General features: G+C 36.3%; 1 protein-coding gene across 3 annotated transcripts in view; it reads left to right on the top strand.

Annotated features, from left to right (window-relative positions):
- The first annotated feature begins 5,998 nt into the window (after positions 1-5,998).
- The window catches only part of LOC115214735 (multidrug resistance-associated protein 4), a 158,075-nt gene continuing 142,859 nt past the window's right edge, over positions 5,999-21,214 (top strand). For all 3 annotated transcript variants that reach the window (XM_036505799.1, XM_029783767.2, XM_029783764.2), the window contains exon 1: positions 5,999-6,228. In XM_036505799.1, the coding sequence (XP_036361692.1) occupies positions 6,155-6,228 (74 nt within the window). In that variant the 5' untranslated portion in view covers positions 5,999-6,154. The remainder of the gene's footprint in view (positions 6,229-21,214) is intronic.

Here is a 21,214-nt window from a genome sequence, read left to right as displayed (position 1 = left end):
GAAAAGTTTCCCAAAATCACACAGGTGAAGTTGAAAGTTGTTGGACCTCAAATTAGAGAAGTACTCAAAGATGTCAACTTCAAGACAACACTGGATGAACTGGAACTGCCTGCACAGAATGCTTTCAATTGGATTTGTGATAATTTCTTGGGCAACAAGAAGGTAATGGACTACAAGGATGGTATCAAGAATCATCTGAAGTGTTACTCAGCAATGGGTTGTTGCATGTCACTGAAAGTTCACTTCTTAGACTCCCATCTGGATTTCTTCACAGATAACTTTGGAGCAATGTCTGATGAACATGGTGAAAGATTTCACCAGGAGAAATGGTACCAAGACTTCTGGAATTACAGCATGCTGGATGACTACCGTTGCACACATTACCATGATCTTCCAGATCAAGAATACTGCAGGAAATCCAAATCACAATGTTCCTAACTCTGTTGTTCTTTGTTTTGTCTGACCCATTTTTTGTGTATTGACTCTTTGAAGAATGATAATGATGATTTTTAATTCAATAAACTCATTTATTTTCTTAAAGTAATATGTCCTTATTCATTACATTAATGATTTCATATATACAAATATGTAAATATTTGTATGTATCTACTGAAAAACTGATATGTGCTGTATACAAATGGTGTAAAATTTTGAAATCAGCATGAAAAATTAGCCTGAGAAAGTTGGTTTGCATACATAATGTGTATAATACATCTAATTTTGTTGACCAGTGTAATCCAATGAAGTAAACTCAGGGTTTTCTCATTGGGTGAAATACATTGAGATTGTTTGCTGTAAATAGTCCCAGGTTATTTCATATCATTTGATGTGGTTAGTCAGATCTTGGATTATACTAGAGTGCTTGAATGGTGCCTACCTGGATCTATTATCCCTATTTATTCACTATATATATATATATATATATATATATATATATATACTAGCACTCTATTGTCATTCACTTGGTCTAACTTGTTAATTATTCCCTGCATTTCTCAAATCAAAAAAGCGTGTACGTTTGAAAGCCAAAACACATGATAACGCATCTTCGTAAAGCACAAAAATGTGCAGTCATACAGACTGTCAGAAAATACGCAGACGCATTCAACTGTCAAAGGTAAAATTATCTCCGTCCAATCAAAAAAACAGCTGGCAGTCTATTGGCGTATCTAGCTGTATGCATGCACTGCATACAAATTTCTATGTTTTAGCGATTTTGAATGGATATGCCCATAACTTATGGGATTAAGGGGTTGGATTATCGATTTTTTTTAATGGCTTTCTGGGGTGACTGGAGAAATGAAAACATCTTCACGACCACCCTCAAACAGTTTTGAAAGCGCATAGAAAATGTGAGCCTTTTATGTGAAAAACTGTGGATTTGTATAAAGGACACACAGACGGTTTGCTCTTTATATATATATATACACAGCGCTGGATTAACCATTAAGCAAAATAAGCATGTGCTTAGGGCATCAAGGGAAGGAGGGGGCACCACAGAAATGGTAAATGGTTTACAGCACAAAAGAAATCACTTTAAACTGACTAAAATAAAAATTTGGGATGCTTTTATCTCTACTAAGTATAAATGCAGATGTGTTACCTAAGATTAATTTTGAGGATCTGATCAAAGACTTTGCAATTAAAAAAAGTAGGAGGAAACTTATCAAATATTAGGTGGAAGTATATCCAAAAATAGACATTATTTTCCCTCTTGCTGTTTCGTTTTGTTTTGAAAAATAAAAATTTATTCTATGGTTTGTTATTGTTTGTATTTTGAATAGCATAATCTTTTATGGGAGCACCAAAGTATTTTAAGTGGTTAGGGCCTCAATGGGTCTTAATCCAGCCTATATATATATAATTAGAAATATTGCATTTCTAAATATCTCAGGGTAGATAAATAAGCCATCGATGTACAAGTTCTCTCTCTGGTTGATTATCATGAATGAGCATTTATCTTGCCCAAACTCCTTTCTTATGTCTCATGAGGCTGTTGGACTATTTCTAATTGTCTTGATGGTGATCATGTTACAAGAATATAACTTTAGGTCATCAACAAAAAATGTGTGGGTGTCTTTAATTTTATTCTTTTCTGCACATCCCAGCATATAGCCATGCCATTTTGTTAACAGAGCCGACATACATATGTACATGTATCTATGTGTGTGTGTGTGCATGTGTATATATTCTTCTCTTGCTCTTTTTGATTTAGAGTAAATTTTGACCAACCACCTACTTGATAACAAGGTTGTGAAGGAAAGTATCTTGTTTTAACCATCTTCCTTAAACTCTTAAGGTCTTGCAGTCTTTTATAGCCCCTGATATTGTGATCATTTGTAGCATATGAATTAAGGATTTGCATTTTCTCCCCAAGATCCCAAGTTCAGGCAGGTTGGTATACATATTGTTGCTCCAATAGTAGGTATGAAGCTCAAAGTGTACTGGATTTGCAAACTCCTTATCAATGGTCCATAGATGTCTATTTTTCTCTTACACTATTCTAACCACATTTGTGTCCAGAGGGCAGCTGATTTCCACAATAGAACATCTTTTCCTTGTGGTCCCACACAACGATATCTGACTGGTTGTGCTTTAACTTGATGGCTGTTTTAATTTTTAAGTTCCACCAATATTCTAGTGGTTGACTTTGTTTATAAGAATTTTCTGTTTTCAGCACCGCCTTGACTGGCTTCCATGCCGGTGGCACGTAAAAAGCACCAACCGATCGTGGCCGTTGCCAGCCTCCCCTGGCACCTGTGCTGGTGGCACATAAAAAGCACCCCCTACACTCATGGTGTGGTTGGCGTTAGGAAGGGCATCCAGCTGTAGAAACACTGCCAGATCAAACTGGAGCCTGGTGCGGCCTCCTGGCTTCCCAGACCCCGGTCGAACCATCCAACCCATACTAGCATGGAAAACGGACGTTAAACGATGATGATGATGATTATCCTGTTCCAGACTGTTCTGGCCACCGCATTATGCTTCATGAGAAGACATTCTCTCATAGTTGGCAATAACGTGGTTGATGTCTTCAGCCTACATTTGTTGTCTGTCAGTATTTTCTGTTATTTATACTGTAGATAATTGTTAACCCTTTAGTGTTCGCATTATTCTGCCAAAATTAATCCTTTTTTATCCACATTGCTTTGAACTAATCATGTATTATCTTCTAGCTATGAGATTATGATGATGTAGCTGTTAATTTTTAAAACGATATTGTAGGGTTAGTGTGAGAGACCAGATCTGGCCAGTTTGAACATAAAACAGGCAGAATACTTCTGGCCGGTTTAAATGCTAAAGAGTTAAGCATCGTTTGTTCTTGGATTGCATGGATGTAGCCTTCAGATGTATGATTTTACTTTCAGTTTTATCCAAGTTCTTCATGAGAGTGTTCAAGCTGGTTGCTAGCAAAGTAACAAGACTTTTTGAGTTAAGAGAGTTCCTGGTGTTTGTGAACATGTGGGTAGGTTGGTGTTGGTTGAACTATTGATGCATACACCCAAGTGTGTGGATCTATCCACATAAGAATCTCAGATAGATGTATCATCATCATCGTTTAACGTCCGCTTTCCATGCTAGCATGGGTTGGATGGTTCAACTGGGGTCTGGGGAGCCCGAAGGCTGCACCAGGCCAGTCAGATCTGGCAGTGTTTCTACAGCTGGATGCCCTTCCTAACGCCAACCACTAAGAGAGTGTAGTGGGTGATTTTATGTGCCACCGACACAGGTGCCAGACGAGGCTGGCGAACGGCCACGCTCGGATGGTGTTTTTATGTGCCACCGACACAGGTGCCAGACGAGGCTGGCAGACGGCCACGCTCGGATGGTGTTTTTATGTGCCACCGACACAGGTGCCAGACGAGGCTGGCAGACGGCCACGCTCGGATGGTGTTTTTATGTGCCACCGACACAGGTACCAGACGAGGCTGGCAGACGGCCACCTCGGATGGTGTTTTTATGTGCCACCGACACAGGTGCCAGACGAGGCTGGCAGACGGCCACGCTCAGATGGTGTTTTTATGTGCCACCGACACAGGTGCCAGACGAGGCTGGCAGACGGCCACGCTCGGATGGTGTTTTTATGTGCCACCGACACAGGTGCCAGACGAGGCTGGCAGACGGCCATCAGTCATTATTCAGTTTATTTCAAGATTTCTTGCCAATAGAGAAAGAACTGGTTTCTAACCTAGATCCAAGGTTCCTCCATTGGAATTTCAAAATCAACAAGGTATTTTTGTATGTATGTATGTACAGATTTGTATATTTTTATGTATGTATTCTCATGCATATAGTTATATATCTAGACATGCTCATATATATTTAAATGATAAACTTCTGGAAAGTTTTACAGATTCTTACAGTTCCAGTAATAGATTGGATCTGCAGTTTTCAAATTAGCTTTCTCCTTTCTGGTTTTGGGAAGCCTAATTTCTCAAGATTGGTATTTAGGCAGTGTGTTTACATATCTCAGGGCCCCAATAATTACAGGTATAAACCAGAACTTGTGATCTGGATAGAGTAACTGCAGTTTGTTTGTATGTATGTATGTATGTGTGTGTGTGTGTGTGTGTGTATGTAGGTGGGTACGTACATACATACATAAAAAACTTTAAAAAAATAGTTCCAGGAAACCAATGCTAGTCTGTGTCCATTGGAAAATAAACCAGTTAAAAAACTTAGTAAAATTAGATTAAGTTAGTGTACCGCGAGGAGAGGTGAATTCCGAAGTTTTGGGCAGAGCCCTTATTTCTTCAAAGAAAACTTACAACAGACACAAAACACGTTCTTTCTCACAGTACACACACACACTTTACGAATTTTTGTCAACAACAAAAAGATTTTTTTATTTGGCAGGTGCACAAGTAACGACGGCCTTTGACAAGCGTGATTACGAGATATAGCATGGAAAGGCGCTAATAATTAGACAAGTAAAATCACAAATTTAAATATCAATTATTCGATATATTGAATGCTTACAAAAATGTAACGTCTTATCGGAGATTCTTTTATACAAAAACAAAGTAAGAAACAAACAAAAAAATTCACGGTGCAGTTTTAATACTTATAATATTTAATAATAAAACAGCAAATTATTTCCATATATTTTATTACTTTTTAAACAATCATATTTACATTAAAATGTAGAGCCTCTAAAGACAACAGATTTTAATCCCTTCAGGGCCTAGTAATTAATCTGAAGTGTCCAAACGATTTTTTTTTACAAATATGAAATAAAATAGTGTCTATCTACTCCTTTTATTGATGACTCATTACTCTTACGAAAAAAAAAAAAAAAAGCCTGCGTATAAAACAGAACGAAAGTTTAGAAGGGTAGGTGTCTTTTATGTAAGGGTAGTCCTTACATAATTGGTAAGTAACTTTCGAAGCATCCATAGAAGCTTTTGAAAGCATTCATGCCAAGTTGTCAGATTAATTTAAAATCTAAACAGATATTGGATACCTGAACATTTATCCAAAATATTTTATTGAACTTATAACTAAATTAAATTTCTTTTTTATAATAATTCCATTCTCATCTCGGGTGCTTTATACGAATAAGTAAGTCTTAAGTGTGCGTCCTCTCTCTAGATGAATTTTCGTGGGAGGTGCAGTACTTTTGCCGAAGGCGAAGGGTTTGCAGGTGTTTTAATAACTGCTTTCAACCAGTGTTTGATTGTAAGGTGACACATGCTACACTGAATCAATAATTTCCTAAAGGTAATAAACATTCATAGGGAATAACTAGATCGTTCAAGCTTTCGCGAAAAACTGTTGTCTAAATTTAGCTTATCTATTGTATTGTGTTACTAACTGCTTAATGACAACAACTACAACAGAGGAAATGACAATTGAATTCCTGCACTCAGCTGTATCAGGTCCTCGGTTATTCATCTGACTAACCGCAAACAAACCACTTGAGTTTAATTCCAAAGTAAATCATATGGAAACAGAAATATTCTGCGAAAACTGCTATCATCATCGTCCTCTTACTTCAACAAACTGCAATAAATGAATTAATTAAATAAATTAAAAAAGTAAAGAAACGATAAAGCATTCACTTACTCTAACTTCCCCCAAATCCTCCGAAGAAAAACAGAGAAAAAAAAATTATTGTCGTCATTATCGGTAAAACAGTCGATAGAGAGACAGCATGGAGAAAGCAAAGCAGCATTATAACCCTAATCCGATGATGAAAGCTAATTTTATTTCAAAGTTGTTCTTCTGGTGAGTAGTAATTTTTTCTTCTTTAGATCGTTTTACACACGCTAACTTTTTCGTTTTATCCTTAGCTTCTTCAGGTTATATAACATAGTCGTTATCCATTTTAGCCACATCACCGCAAATCTTGAATAAATATAATCGCGAAAAAGGTTGCATGTACTTTGTACAAGTGCTAAATTATCTTATACTGTACATAGGATAGTTGCGTATGGGGAAACATTATATTCTTCGCTTGTCTAGTTATCAATATAAACAAAGTTGCGGGTGGGGAGAGAGAGAGAGAGAGAGAGACGTAAACGATAATCCGCTAACGTGGTCTTTCGACTTGTTAAATGCTAAAAGATGTAGCTGCCGAATTTTACTCAAATCGCGCCTTATAATCTTAAACAATATGAAGGATACATTAGATTACGTAAGTCCTAGATATACTTTCTCAAAAAAAAAAAAAAAGAAGGTGAGATGGTCTGCTGGATTACAGTTGACGTAAGATTAAAGAACAAAGATCTAAGTATTTTCTATATATATATCCCAGTTGCATTATAAACTAGATATACACTAGCGATCGCGCGGTCGTTCGACCTAATAAAAACAGCAACAAAATCTTTCTATTTTCACATCCTACCTCTTTGAAAAAAGCACAAAAAGGAGAACGTATTCCTAGAAATACATTTCCCCAGCAAAAAGGTTGAGTGGTCACTGTTGGAACGTCTTTGATCATAGGTTTGCCGGATCAAGGCTGACATGGGACTGAACGACCGGCCCGATGTTAAATAATTAGCATGATATGGCCGCAAACTTACGCTTTGTAAATAGTTTTTATGCAATAGATAGATAGGTTCCCGTAATAGATAGGTTCCCGTAATATCAGAATTTGTAATGAAAATTTTTTCCTAAGGACGAGAAGAGGGGTTTTGGGAAATTCACACGAAGGTGGCTTTGTTTCCTTATAACTTTCAGGAAAAGAAAAAAGAAACAAAATGGATATTTCTTAATAGAATTTCTATAAATATCTTTCAGATGATGTAAATTACGATTATATTGGAATTTAATGTTAAAAAAGAATTGGTAACCGCGCGCGCGAGCAAACACACACACACACACACACACACACACACACACACACACACACACACACACACACACACACATCTATAAAACGAAACTTGAAATTTCTGAAAAAAATTGTGATGAGTGTTAGTATGTATGTGTGTGTGCTCACCAGTTTAAAATTTTTTTTATCATATTAAATTCTGGTATATATAATCAACACTATCAGATAGTGTAGATTAAGATGTAACACTGTTTATTTCATTAATCTAGTTTTTCAAAATTAAATTTGAAAATTGGACAAAACAGAGAACACAACTAAAAAAATAAAAAGAAAAAAAGAGAAAAAAATCAAAACAATTCACCACCTTAGGTTGAAAAGTTGAGGGCACTGGGAAACCACTCTAATGGCTATTGAAGCATGCTTGCAGTGTTGCCATGGGTGATAGCGAGGCTGATACACTAGAACAGCCAAGCGCCCTCAAGAGCCTCACCAGTTACCTCTGCTAGGTGAGTTGCCAGTGAAGACAAGAATTCTGCAGTTAGCGGTCCAACTCCACAAAAAGTCTTGAATGCCACAGGATGGAAAATGTAACTGGTATTTCAGGATTTTGCTCTGCTCAGCCATAGAAGTTGTGGATCTTGTTCTGACTGCAGCATCCAGGATGTAAGAAGAAGCAAAGGAGTCGCTAACTGTGACATGCCAGACAAGGCATCTGCCTCGCAACCAGGGGCACAGGGTGAAGCCGTTAGGTCTTTTCCCATCACATCTGGACAATCCAGATGGTTCCAAGATTGAGGGGATGAAGGTGGCGAGCTGGTAGAAACATTAGCACGCTGGGCAAAATGCTTAGCGGTATTTCATCTGCCGTTACGTTCTGAGTTCAAATTCCGCCGAGGTCGACTTTGCCTTTCATTCTTTCAGGGTCGATAAATTAAGTACCAGTTACGCACTGGGGTCGATGTAATCGACTTAATCCCTTTGTCTGTCCTTGTTTGTCCCCTCTATGTTTAGCCCCTTGTGGGCAATAAAGATTGAGGGGATGTTTGCCTGGGCCAAGCTCCTCTTGAGTATCAGGTTCAAATCCATATTACACACAAAGTGACCAGCATTCAGGCAGCAAGAAAGATCATGGAGGCCTCTGGAGTTGAGGAGCCTGCCACAATAACACATCATACTCTTGCATACATCAGCTCCCACTCTGAGGGCAATGGAGACATGAATTTCGTCCAAGCTGAGTAGGCCATCAACATTAGCCACAGGGATATCAGAATTTAATGATAAAAAAAGAAAAAAAAAACTGGTGAGCACACACGTTTGCTGACACTCATCACTGTGTGAATTTTCCAAAACTGTTCTCACACTCGGAAAATATTTTTCACCTCAAATTCTGATAGAGCTGTAATCTACACCAGCTGAAGCGTATTTGTAGAAAATTTAATCAAAAATCATTAATTTTTCTGGAAGTTATGAGGAAACAAAACCCAACGGTATGCCTGTATTGATACATGTAAATAATCATATGGATATTTATTTCTATGAACTTCTCATACTGTCTGTCTCTCTACACACATATTTCACTGTTTTGTTGACCACTTATCAGAGGACTACTACCTCATTCTGCCTCTGCCAAGAAGAGAACTTGTAGCAACTTATTAACTATTTAATCACGCCACTAATTAACAGGCACCATGCAAATTAGCTCAGACATGGAAGCTAAGTTCTAGTTTGTATTTAATTTATATAACTTCTTACTGTAAATTCTCTTCCTGGGGATAAGAATGAAGGATACTTATTTATTCTTTGATGAATGATCTACTTATGAAATTGTAGGAACAGGTCCCTTTGTTTTCTGTGTATGCAAAAAGAATAAAAGGCTTCACAGCAAAAAGCTTAATATTTGCAGTTTAACTATTTTTAGATTTTCTTAGCTTTTCTAATACACACTGTATCACAAATATGTGTATTTGTGTGTGTGTGTGCATGCATGTCACATACACACGCACACAGATGAGTGATCAAAAAGATATGTGACAAAACCCTGAGTGATGGTATTTGAGAGATTAGACAGTGTCACAGAAGCAAAAGTTGATTTCATAATGTACATACATACAAACACACACAGATGCATACACATGTACATACATTTATACATAAAAAAAACAACCTTTCATGACTTTATCCTTTACAGAAAGAAAACAGGCCAATGAACACAGCTATATATACCTACACCCCCGGAAAAAATCATACATATGACACCACTACACATACCACACACCGCATCACAACAGGAACACCATATTGATAATACACATTTTCCCCACTTCAAGATAACTCTTGCTGGCTTCATAGCATACTCAACCAAGGGAAATAATTCCTAAACTAATCCCCCTGGCTCTTTTTCACAGCAGCTGCTGACAGGTTGTGCTAATCCACCTCCAACAATAGAGAGCAGTCACTGTATTCCCTTTCATATTGGCTAACTCTGATGAGCATAAAGTTCTATAATAGGTTTATTACCTAACACTCCATTGTATTCTTTACGTGAAACTATTGGTAATATCAACTGTGATGTATATTTAATACTATACATTTCGAATAATAAACCCAATCTACTGACAGATATATGAGTGCATCTTTTCCTTGACTTATGGTTTCTTAGATGACTCATGTATGCATATATATATAGATAGATATATACCTACATATATGTATATATATATATATATATATATATATATATATATATATATATATGTGTGTGTGTGTGTGTGTGTGTGTGTGTGTGTGTAAAATATATATGGAATATATATACTATACACACACACATGACCGCGTGTGTACCGTTGGCAATTTTTTTCCTCTGTCTTCCCTTCTTTGGATCTTTCCTTTTCCTGTTTCTGACGAAGAGCTCCGCTCAAAATGTTAAACCTTCCTTCTTTCCTGAGCGTCGAATAATACTATACTTTTTCCATGTCCTCGTGTTGTTGTGTTTTCATGCTTGGATTAACTTTATATATATATATATATATACACACATGTATGTTGTGGAATGAACCTCTCTCTCTTTTCACTCTTTTAGTTGTTCAGTCATTTGACTGTGGCCATGCTGGAGCACCACCTTTAGTCTAGCAAATCGACCCCTGGATTTATTCTTTGTAAGCTTAGTACTTATTCTATCGGTCCCTTTTGCCGAACTGCTAGGTTACGGAGGACGTAAACACACCAGCATCGGTCGTCAAGCGATGTTGCTGAGTTCAAACACAGACACACAAACACACACATATATATACATATATACGACAGGCTTCTACTCAAGTTATTTGCTTGATACAGTGTTCCAGACACATTAGTTTCTGATAATGGAACACAAGTCATGAGATATGAATTAAGAAAGGATCTTTGTGGTTTTCGTCACTGTTTAAAAATATCTTCAAAAAAATTTTTTAATGTATCATAGATGTAGTTTTTGATGCTGAATTTGAATTTGTTATTCGTGTATTCCAGAAAAATTTTACAAACATGCTACAGGTGTTCAAGGTTTGATAATTTTCAGCCAATCAGAAAACAGCATGTTCTCTGCCTTTTCCATCATTGGTTGAGTGGGGGTTGGGGGCATCGGCATGTAAAAACATTAAACTAGCTATGCGAGCAAATTAAATATTTAAAAGGTACGAACAAACAAACCAACAGGAGTTGCTAGAAATAACAGTCGAAATATTAAAATATACACGAGCAAAGTTAATATTAAAATATTCGTGAGCAAATTAAATATTTAAAAGCTACAAACAAGCTAACAGCAGTTGCTAGAAATAATATTCAAAACATTGTTTAAAACAGACATTTATTAGTTAAAAATAATTCAAGAACGGAAGTTTGCAAAACACTCTAGGATTTTATAAAATAGATTATCTTTCTCGTATCTCCTTCTCCACATAAATTCACAAAGATAAGAGTCAGCCATACCTAGGTGCTTTCAATTTGTTGAGTGTGAGTCCCATCTGTTATGAAAACAAACAATTATAGAACAAGTGGTGGTTATACTCATCGTGTGCATGCACATCATCTTTGGTTACTATAGAAACAGAGTTCTTCGCAATCAGCTATGGAACATGTGGTGCTTCTTTGCTTTGGTTACTATAGAAACAGACTTCTTCATCATGGTGGTGTCTAAAATACTCGCTTCTGATTGACTAAAATACCCAAATTTTGCAAATTTTAAAGGCTAATAACTTTTTAATTATGGATTGATAAGAAAAATAAATTTCATTTTCATAATTAGTGTGCAAAACTTAATCCATATTCCAGATTTGAAAACAATTGGAACAAAATTGTAAACAGTAATGAAAACCACAAAGACCCTTAAGAAATTTCTGCAAAATACATGCCATAGAGCACACTCTGTTCTACCACCCAAGATCAAATGGGCGGGCAGAAAGATTTGTTGACACATTCAAAAGAGCTCTAAGAAAAGCTAGGAACAAGCTGGATGATGACGTGCACTAACAAAATTTTTGAGAGTATATAGAATAACGCCAAATCCAAATACTAATTTAGGAAAATCACCAGCAGAGTTAATGTTTGTGTGTAAAATGAAATCGGTCTTCAATGAATTATTGCCTGGAAAAATTACATATAAAGGAAAGACAAAAAATACAGTTAAAGATGAGACATTCAGAAGAACGAAGAGTAATACCAATGGACGCCTTCTATGATATGTTTGAAGTTCCAGCACTGAGAGATATTGAATCCCATAGAACAAGCTTCAGAAAATGAAAACAGGCTGAATATCTGGAAGTAATACCTAAACAAAAAAAGATATTAAATTGTCAAAAGAAAACAAAAAAAACAAAACCCTCCAAAAAACAAGAATGCTGGCATGAGTGCTTAGTACAATGGAAAGTAAAAAAATGAGGGAATGATGCTGGAAAGAAAAAAAAATAAAAGAAATTCCACTTCCTCACAGTAGTTGAAATCTCAAAGGGAAGATGTTGTGATGAGAGTTACGATGCCCCTTTGTGAGAGATAGATTGGTCTGAGTAAAATATAAATAGTAATGATCTGAGTGAGTTCAAGAAATCAGAGTTCAGAGTCGAGTGAAGTTCGTGTTAGTTCATAGTAAAGACGCAAGGTTAATTCACTAGGAATATTGATTGTTGGTTCGTAAAGAGATTTGTTAGTTCATTACATTGTTTTTACTGTTGTCTGGTTATCTTATTTATTGTACATAATAAATTACATTACAACAGTTTTTATATCTGCTTTTCCCTATGAGCATAGGTTGAATGGGTTGTCATAGTCCAAATTAGCTCTTATTCAGAATTACTGCACTCCTAAATTATACTCTCTATTTCTGGCATGACTGGGAGCTCTTCCTATCACCAACCATTCTACTAAGTGTACTGCTGTGCTTTTTCATCACACCAGTGTCAGCATGATTGTTTTGTCTCCATCAGATCTAAGCTGTCTTCACTACCCTTCATAGTTTCTGTTTGTTTGTTCACCAGCACAGGAGGGCGAACCTTTTCTCATCAGAGAAAAGAGGGGATGGTGAAAGAGGATCAGAGTGTGAGGTTGATACAGGTAAGATTGATAGAAGAGAACCAGAGTGAGAGAATAATATAAGAATGATTGAAAAAAGAAAGAGAGAATGATTGTTACATAATAGCTGTTAGTGGATTCATTAGAAACAACAAGTGCATCATCATAGGGAAAAGAGTAGGTTAGAAGAGATATGAGGGTGATAGAAGAGGAAGTACTGAGACTGAGAGAGTGATCAGAGAGAAAGAGAGCGACAACTGAGGGAGAGTAAGTGATGGATGCTAACAATGGCTAATAGAATAGGGAATAAAGTAAGTGCGAGTGATGGACAGTAATGGAAATGAGTGATGGTGAATGAATGGGGGTGATAGATGTCAATAAGGAGTGATAAGAGAGGGAATAATAGGAGAGATAGGAAGAGTGATAGCTAGCAATAGAGGAATGATTTGAATATAAACTGATTCAGTGTTATGCCATCCTTGGTTACATGAGTGAATAAGAGAGACAGAGATATTGTGGTAATAAACAGACACATTGATTGGAGAAAGTAGGCATAATAGCTGAGAGTATAAGGAAGAGAGGAGGAAAGTGATCCATGGAGATTTAATGTTATATTTAGCAAGTTGTATGACCAGATTAAATTTTTTTATTACTAGTTCAGCAAGTATTTAATCTTGTTGCTATGTATTTTCTGTGATCACACTTCTCTCATGATTGTCTTTTATCCCTTTGAAGAGGAGAAAGATACACTTTAATCACTAGGCATATACGGAAGCTGAGTGTGTTAACTATGTACATTTTTAGAATAATATTATCATTATTATTTTAAGAAATTACATAACTACCATAGTAGAGTGACATTCTGGATATTTTCAATTAATTAAAATTACACCTGTAATGAAAGGAATATTCATTAATATTAAAGATAATTTTTGTTAAAAATACTAAGGGAGACAACTCCATAATTTAAATTAAGTAAAAATTGAATGAGGATAGCAGTGGTGAGTGATTCTGATCTTTGACAAGAACAATGACTACTCTAGATATATTTTAATATTATTAGATTTCTAAGTGAAGTATAGTCTAATGAAATCTAAGGTGATTGAGAGAATGAAAATTTTGAGTGTAAAAACATCCACTGAAAAAACATTCATTGATAAGACACATTAAAATAATGGGTATTTCCTAAGATACCTCCTGTAACATATATTTATACACTGCATGTCAAATCATTAGGCGGCTCACAGTTTTCGCATGATCCTCCACATGAGTGAACGTCTATGAGGTATTTATCCATTGAATTTGTCAGGGTAACTATTTCATCTAGTGTAATACTGTCAGCAACATCCACAATAGCTTCCCCAGCAGCATCCACAATAGCTTCCCAGATTGCATCTTTCTTTGAAAATTGCCATCCATCTTGATATATCTTCCTCTTCAGAACACTCCATAGATTTTCAATCGGGTTCAAGTTGGGTGAACATGCTGGCCACTTCATCAAATGGTGTCCAGAGAAGCCTAATTGCTGTAGGTATTCCAGAGATTTCTTAGCTGCATGAGAGGGCACATTATCTTGCATGAATACCAACAACTCTTTAATGAAACCTTCTGCTTCTTCAACGATGGCTTAAAATCGTCCTCCAAAAAGGCAACATAGGCATTAGATGTCATCTTAATTCCATCTGGAACTTTTCAAGGACCACCCAACTTGTCTCCAATGATGCCAGCCCAAATCATGATGCCGCTTCCCTTTTGTGAGCATCTCAAATGATGAGGATGATTTCCACTAATTGCAACCCATTCTTTACTCCACTCATCCGGTCCGTCTAGGGCAGCATGGTATTCATCATTTAAGATGGTGCCCCAACATGGCTACAGTTCAATGACTGAAACAAGTAAGGAAAAGAAAGATCCTTATTCTTACTATGTCTTCAATTATTTCTGAAAACATATTACCTTTTACATATTTCATGACTGTGACCATGCTGGAACACCACCTTCAAGAATTTTTAGTTAAATGAATCGATCCCAGTACTTGATTTATTTTTTTTAAAGCCTAGTACTTATTCTGTTGGTCTGTTTTGCTAAACTGCTGTTACAGACACACAAACACACTAACAGCAGTTGTCAAGTAGTAGTGGGGGACAAATACATACACACAAAGACACATGCATACACACACATATGACTGACTTTCCATCTACCAAATCCACTCACAAAGCTCTGGTTGGCCCAAGCTATGGTAGAAGACACTTGCCGAAGGTGCCACTCAGTGGGACTGAACTAAGAACTATGTAGTTGGGAAGCAAGTGGAAGCACATGGCCTAGTGGTTAGAGCAGCGGACTCACAGTCGAGGGATCGCGGGTTCGAATCTCAGACTGGGCGATATGTGTGTTTATGAGCGAAATACCTAAGCTCCATGTGGCTCCGGCAGAAGGTGATGGTGAACTTCTGCTGACTCTTTCACCACAACTTTCTCTCACTCTTTCCTCCTGCATCTTGCAGCTCACCTGCGATGGACCTGCGTCCCGTCCAGGTGGGGAACCTATACGCCAAGAAAACCGTGAAACCGGCCCTTATGAGCCAGGCGTGGCTCAAGAAGGGGAGTTGGGAAGCAAGTTTCTTACCACATAGCCATGCCCGCATCTATAAAACAAATATTTCCTTTCTTTCTCATGGCCATCCATAATATAGAATAAATGTATAAAGTAGAAATGTGTAAGGTTTTTGTGAATACACAATACTAATCAATGTAATAAGTGTTAACTATGTCTGTTCCATTTCAGATACACATATGTCACATCTCCATAATTTTATCTAATTAGTTATTCTTTCATGCTCTGCTAATTGATAATCAAAAACAAGCACAAAAAAAAAATCATTATGTGGCAGGAGAAAAGAGTAGACTATAAAAGAAAGCCAATGCAACAGCATAATTTTTTTTCCTTTGTTGAGTGATATTTTCTTTCTATCCATTAGTAAAGAATTTGTTGATAATTTCCTATCTGCAGCAACATTTATATATGTTGTACATGGCTCAGTGGTTAGAGTGTTGGGCTTACAATCATGAGGTAGTGAGTTTGATTCCTGGATTGGGCTGTGTGTTGTGTTCTTGAGCAAGACACTTTAATTTACATTGCTCCAGTTCACTTATCTGTAGAAATAAGTTGTGATATCACTGGTTACAAATTCCTCATAAAAGGGTTGGATTTATAGCTCTGACATTTGAACTACCCCTTCCACTATCTATAAATAGAAAAATTCTTGTTTGTCTCCACTGAACTTAATAAAAAAACCACCTCCCCATTGGTAAATCTAAATAACAAAGTGAACTCAGTGATAAAAAATCTGCCCATGAGGAAAAATCTTCTACTACCATGTTCTTACTGATGAAATTCACCTCTCTGTCTATATATCTACCCTCTTTGTAATGTTTGCAAATGGAATAAGTATAAAAATGAACATTCTCAAGTTAATTAAAAAAAATATTCCATATGTGGCTGAAGAGTGCTCTACATTTTAAAACTGATGTATACTTACATTGTTTAATTAAATGAAGTAGCATAAAACGATTGTACTACACTACCTTTGGATATCCTTGTTGCTTATTTTGATTATATACCAGCATCGCCTTACTGGCACCTGTGCCGGTGGCATGTGTAAAAGATTTGAGCGAGGTTGTTGCCAGTACAGCCTGACTAGCCCCATGCCGGTGGCACGTAAAAGCACCCACTACACTCTCAGAGTGGTTGGCGTTAGGAAGGGCATCCAGCTGTAGAAACTCTGCCAGATCAAGATTGAAGCCTGGTGCAGCCATCTGATTCGCCAAACCTCAGTCATTCGTCCAACGCATGCTAGCATGGAAAGCAGTTGTTAAACAATGATGATGATGATATATATATATATATATATATATATATATATATATATATCTAATATGAGTTTTAATTAAAAATTTTTTGGTCCTCTCCCCATAGGTACTGCACTTTCTAGCTGTTACTATTTCTTATTTCTATCTCTACCTTTATTTTCAACTTATGTAATGGAATTGATATAGCTTATACAGCATACCCTCACCATGACTTAATCTAAGATTTACACACACACCCTCTCACAGAAGGTTAAACACTTACTGCAGATATAACATTAGTCTTACCATTAAGTTTTTCATTTTTTCCTTTCTCACCTGACCTAGACATTATTCAAAAAATGTTTATTTTAATTTTTATTTTTTCCTTATATCAACATATATTTCTCTCATTTGTTGTTTTTATTACTGCTTGGAGTCCACTATTTACAAAATCACTATCCCATCTCGAATATGGAGATGTATATAACTCCTCTTAAATAGTTCCTCTTAACTTTTTATTACTGCTGCTTCGTGACCCTTACCTTAACTATCTGGGTTTTTTTAATCATTTTATCCCCACCCTCTTTATACCTTACATTAGTCTACCCCTGGGCACACTATTTATTTATTTGCGTAAATGGCTATGCGATACTTATAGAGGTTAGTATATATGGGTGTCCGCATGTATATGCATATATGTATCGGTGTGTATATTTGTATATGTGTGTATATGTGTGTGTGTGTGTGTGTATATATGTATATTCATATAAGTGGATGGCAGTGTAACTATGTATATGTGTGTGTGTGTGTGTGTGTGTGTGCATGGTGTGGCTGTGATGAGAAGCTTACTTCCCAACCATGTGGTTCCAGGTTCAGTCCCACTGCGGGGCACCTTGGGCAAGCGTATTCTACCATTGTTTGACAAACGATGTTTGTGTGCTTATGTTCCCATAACTTAGTGATTCAGCAAAAGAGAACTATAGAATAAGTACTAGGCTTGCAAAGAATAAGTTCTGGGGTCGATTTGTTTGATTAAAGGCAGTGCTCCAGCATGGTCACAGTCAAATGACTGAAACAAATAAAAGAATATGCATATATATATGTATATGTGTGTGTGTGTGTGTGTGTATAGATCAGCCACGATGGATATATAATACTATATAATTTGGATGATATACACACTCTATTGACAGGTACATGAATGCATCTTTTCTCTGACTTAAGGTCTCTTAGACAACTCACTCACGTATATATATATATATATATACGCGAGAAAGAAGCAACAAGAATGGATAGGTTTTTAGTACAATCGTTTCATACAAGGACAGGCTTTATTAAAAGTTGTAAAAATTACAGCATATAAACGTGTCCCGTACTCATCAGCTAAAATACATGTGACTTCTCTAGACATCCTAGTGGTTGAGGCTATACTCATGAAGTAATGTAGATAATTAAGTAACATAAACAGATTACCAAAGTTCATTAAAGTTCTTTAAAGATGATGTACAGTCTTATCACAGAATTTTAAAAAAGTTCTAATAGCATCACAGAGAAGGTGACCTAATCCATAGAGCACATATGAATTTCCAGAGATATGATGAGGGATTACATACTCACAGAAGACAAATTTATCCATTGTTAATCACAACGAGGTGGGTCTCAATTCCTGCTTATTAGCATTACAGAGAGGGTGAATTAATCCTTTGTATAGATGCACAATTTCCAATGGTGTAGATGTAAGTTTCCAGAGAAATGAAGAGGAATTTCATATTCACAGGCGATAAATTTATCAATGGTTGAACACAATGAGGTAGGTATCAAAACTTGTTATATGATTAGGTATTTGCCACATTAATCACATTACTGCTATTTACAAGAGGCTGTAGCTATTTAACTTTTAAAGGCTGAAGGGCTTTCTAGAGAGGCCAAGAATAGAAAGGGAAGGGAATAGAAGAAAAGAGAGAAAATAAAGGAGGAGGGAGCTGATGAGTACGGGACACGTTTATATGCTGTAATTTTTACAACTTTTAATAAAGCCTGTCCTTGTATGAAACGATTGTACTAAAAACCTATCCATTCTTGTTGCTTCTTTCTCGCTTATAATCACCCCACATTACTGTATTGTTAAAACAGTATAGTTTTTTTTGGTGCATCTAAGTTAGGTACCATATTCAAGTAAATTCATTTAAATTAACTTGAATCTTTATTGCTTTTTGAATATATATATATATATATAGCAAAACAAAGAGGGATTAGTAATCTAAGTAAAATACTTCTTGAACTCTCTGTAGATAAAAATAAATCAGACTAACAAAAAAGTCTTGTGATTGGTATTGTACTCCAGGTAATGTAAAATCATCATCAATCACCAATAGACATAAATATTGGATTACATACATTTATCTATTGATTGTATTCTTGTAGCTGTCTCAGATACGTCTTTTCGTGTGTTCATGGTTCAATTTTGTCAATCAGTTGATTGACTGAAAATATAGGAAACCACCACTCTAAACTATATTCTTCAGAGCTGAAACAAACCAAATGCCAAAGAAACAGAAAAAGTTATAGAACTAGGTCACCTATTTCAAGCCATCAGCATATCTGATTGAACCATGGGTGAATAGTATTGACGGCCACTAAAAGAAATTTGATATCCTACTACTTCCTTATGGTTAGTGTCAGAATGCTGCTGAACACTGCTGTATTTTTGTATTTTCATTTTTGTATTGAAATTGGTTTTCTAGAAGTAACAGACAGTTTCTGTTACCCAGATGCCCTGAATAGTGAGGGATTGCTTTGATTATATTGGTATCTTAAGCACCTCCTCATTTACCCACTAGTGCGACTAACCATCTCTCCCTCTATCTCAGGTCACTTGAATTTCATGACCATCTTACTTATTACTTACACTCTCCCTTACCAGCTAATTTTGATACTGCTACCCATTGACGGACTGGCCAGGTTGTCAGCTTGCCCGATGGCAAGTGGGCCTCTGCGCCATTAGAATCCATATATGGGGGCCCATCCCCTCAAGTTTGAGAATTTTTTATTCCCTTCTGGAAGAATGCATTAATCATTTCAGCCTGGCTGTGTTTGTAGACAGCTGAAAAAAATACTTTTAACAAAAAAAAAAAAAAATAATAATAATAATTAAATGATAGAATTGCAGTTGTGGGTAGGGCCCCTTAGTCTCCTGGCAACCAATATTTTTAGACCCAGTCCGCCACTGCTACTACCTGCTGTTATCTCTAGAATCAGTCACATTGTCTTACTATTGACCATTTTTTTTTTTACTTCCAAACATGTAGCTACCATTAGCAACTCTCTATTGATATGCACCACTGTAAGAGAGAGACACTGCTTTTACTATCCCTCCACCTTACACCTCTAAATCTGGCTCTCCTATTTTTCCTCTTCTTCACTATTGCCCCAATCCCTGTCTTCCATTGTCATTCTTTTCTTTTTCCCCTTCACTTTAGTTCAACTTCTGAAATCACTCAATGTTGGAAATTCTAGTTGTTAAATCACTCATAATTTGATTTATGGTGTTATTGTAGATAATTAACTTCAAATGAAGCCCATATGTATATTATATTTTATATATGAAAATATCCATTCATTTCTGTTGTATAGTGAAACTGTGTACCCCTCCCGATAAAAAGTAAAAAGTTCCACAGGTTCATTCACAGCAGACGCTTTTGGTTGCAAATGGACCATAGACCTCTAATAATGATATACAGATCCGAGAAAGGAACCCTGACACATAAGGCAATGTTTGACATTGGTGTATATAATATATAATTTTTATGTAGGGCATTTTAAACTGTTACATTAAATAACTGTCTTATAGAGATATAAATAGTACAGTCTAAGAAATTGTACTAAATATATATTCAAGAGACAAACAGACAAGTGTACTGTTGCTTAATCTATTATGCACATAATAGATTGGTTCAGTGGGACTGTTTCTTGTTCCTGTCTCGTATTTGTACCTATTTGGTCTAATGTCACTTGACATTGGAAGTTGTAACAGTTCACTGACTGTCATCATGCTTTTCATTGACAAGTACAAAGAAACATTTTATTGATAGCTCTTTAACAAGGTGTAGCCATACTATATCATGCTGAATTGTTAGCAAGCTAATTGCTATGAAAATATACTAAATCATTGATTTAGTAGTGTGGAGAAAAGTAAATAACAGCTGAATGTTTTTTCTTCCGTTTTTTTTTTTATATATTCTTATTTCTTTATTGCCCACAAGGGGCTAAACATAGAAGGGACAAACGAGGACAGACAAAGTCGATTTCATTGACCCCAGTGCGTAACTGGTACTTAATTTATCGACCCCGAAAGGCAAAGTCGACCTTGGCGGAATTTGAACTCAGAACGTAAAGACAGACGAAATACTGTTAAGCATTTTGCCCAGCATGCAAAATGTTATGCCAGCTTGCCAGCTCGCCACCTTTTTTTATATATTCTATTATCTTCATGGTAGTTCGACTTGGTTATATATTAGTGAAAATATTCTAATATCATTTTTGTTTTAGT

The sequence above is a fragment of the Octopus sinensis genome, linkage group LG1, assembly GCF_006345805.1.
Source record: "Octopus sinensis linkage group LG1, ASM634580v1, whole genome shotgun sequence".
NCBI lineage: Eukaryota > Metazoa > Mollusca > Cephalopoda > Octopoda > Octopodidae > Octopus > Octopus sinensis.
The sequence above is the reverse complement of the archived record's forward strand: the minus strand, read 5'-3'. Positions and strand labels throughout refer to the sequence as shown.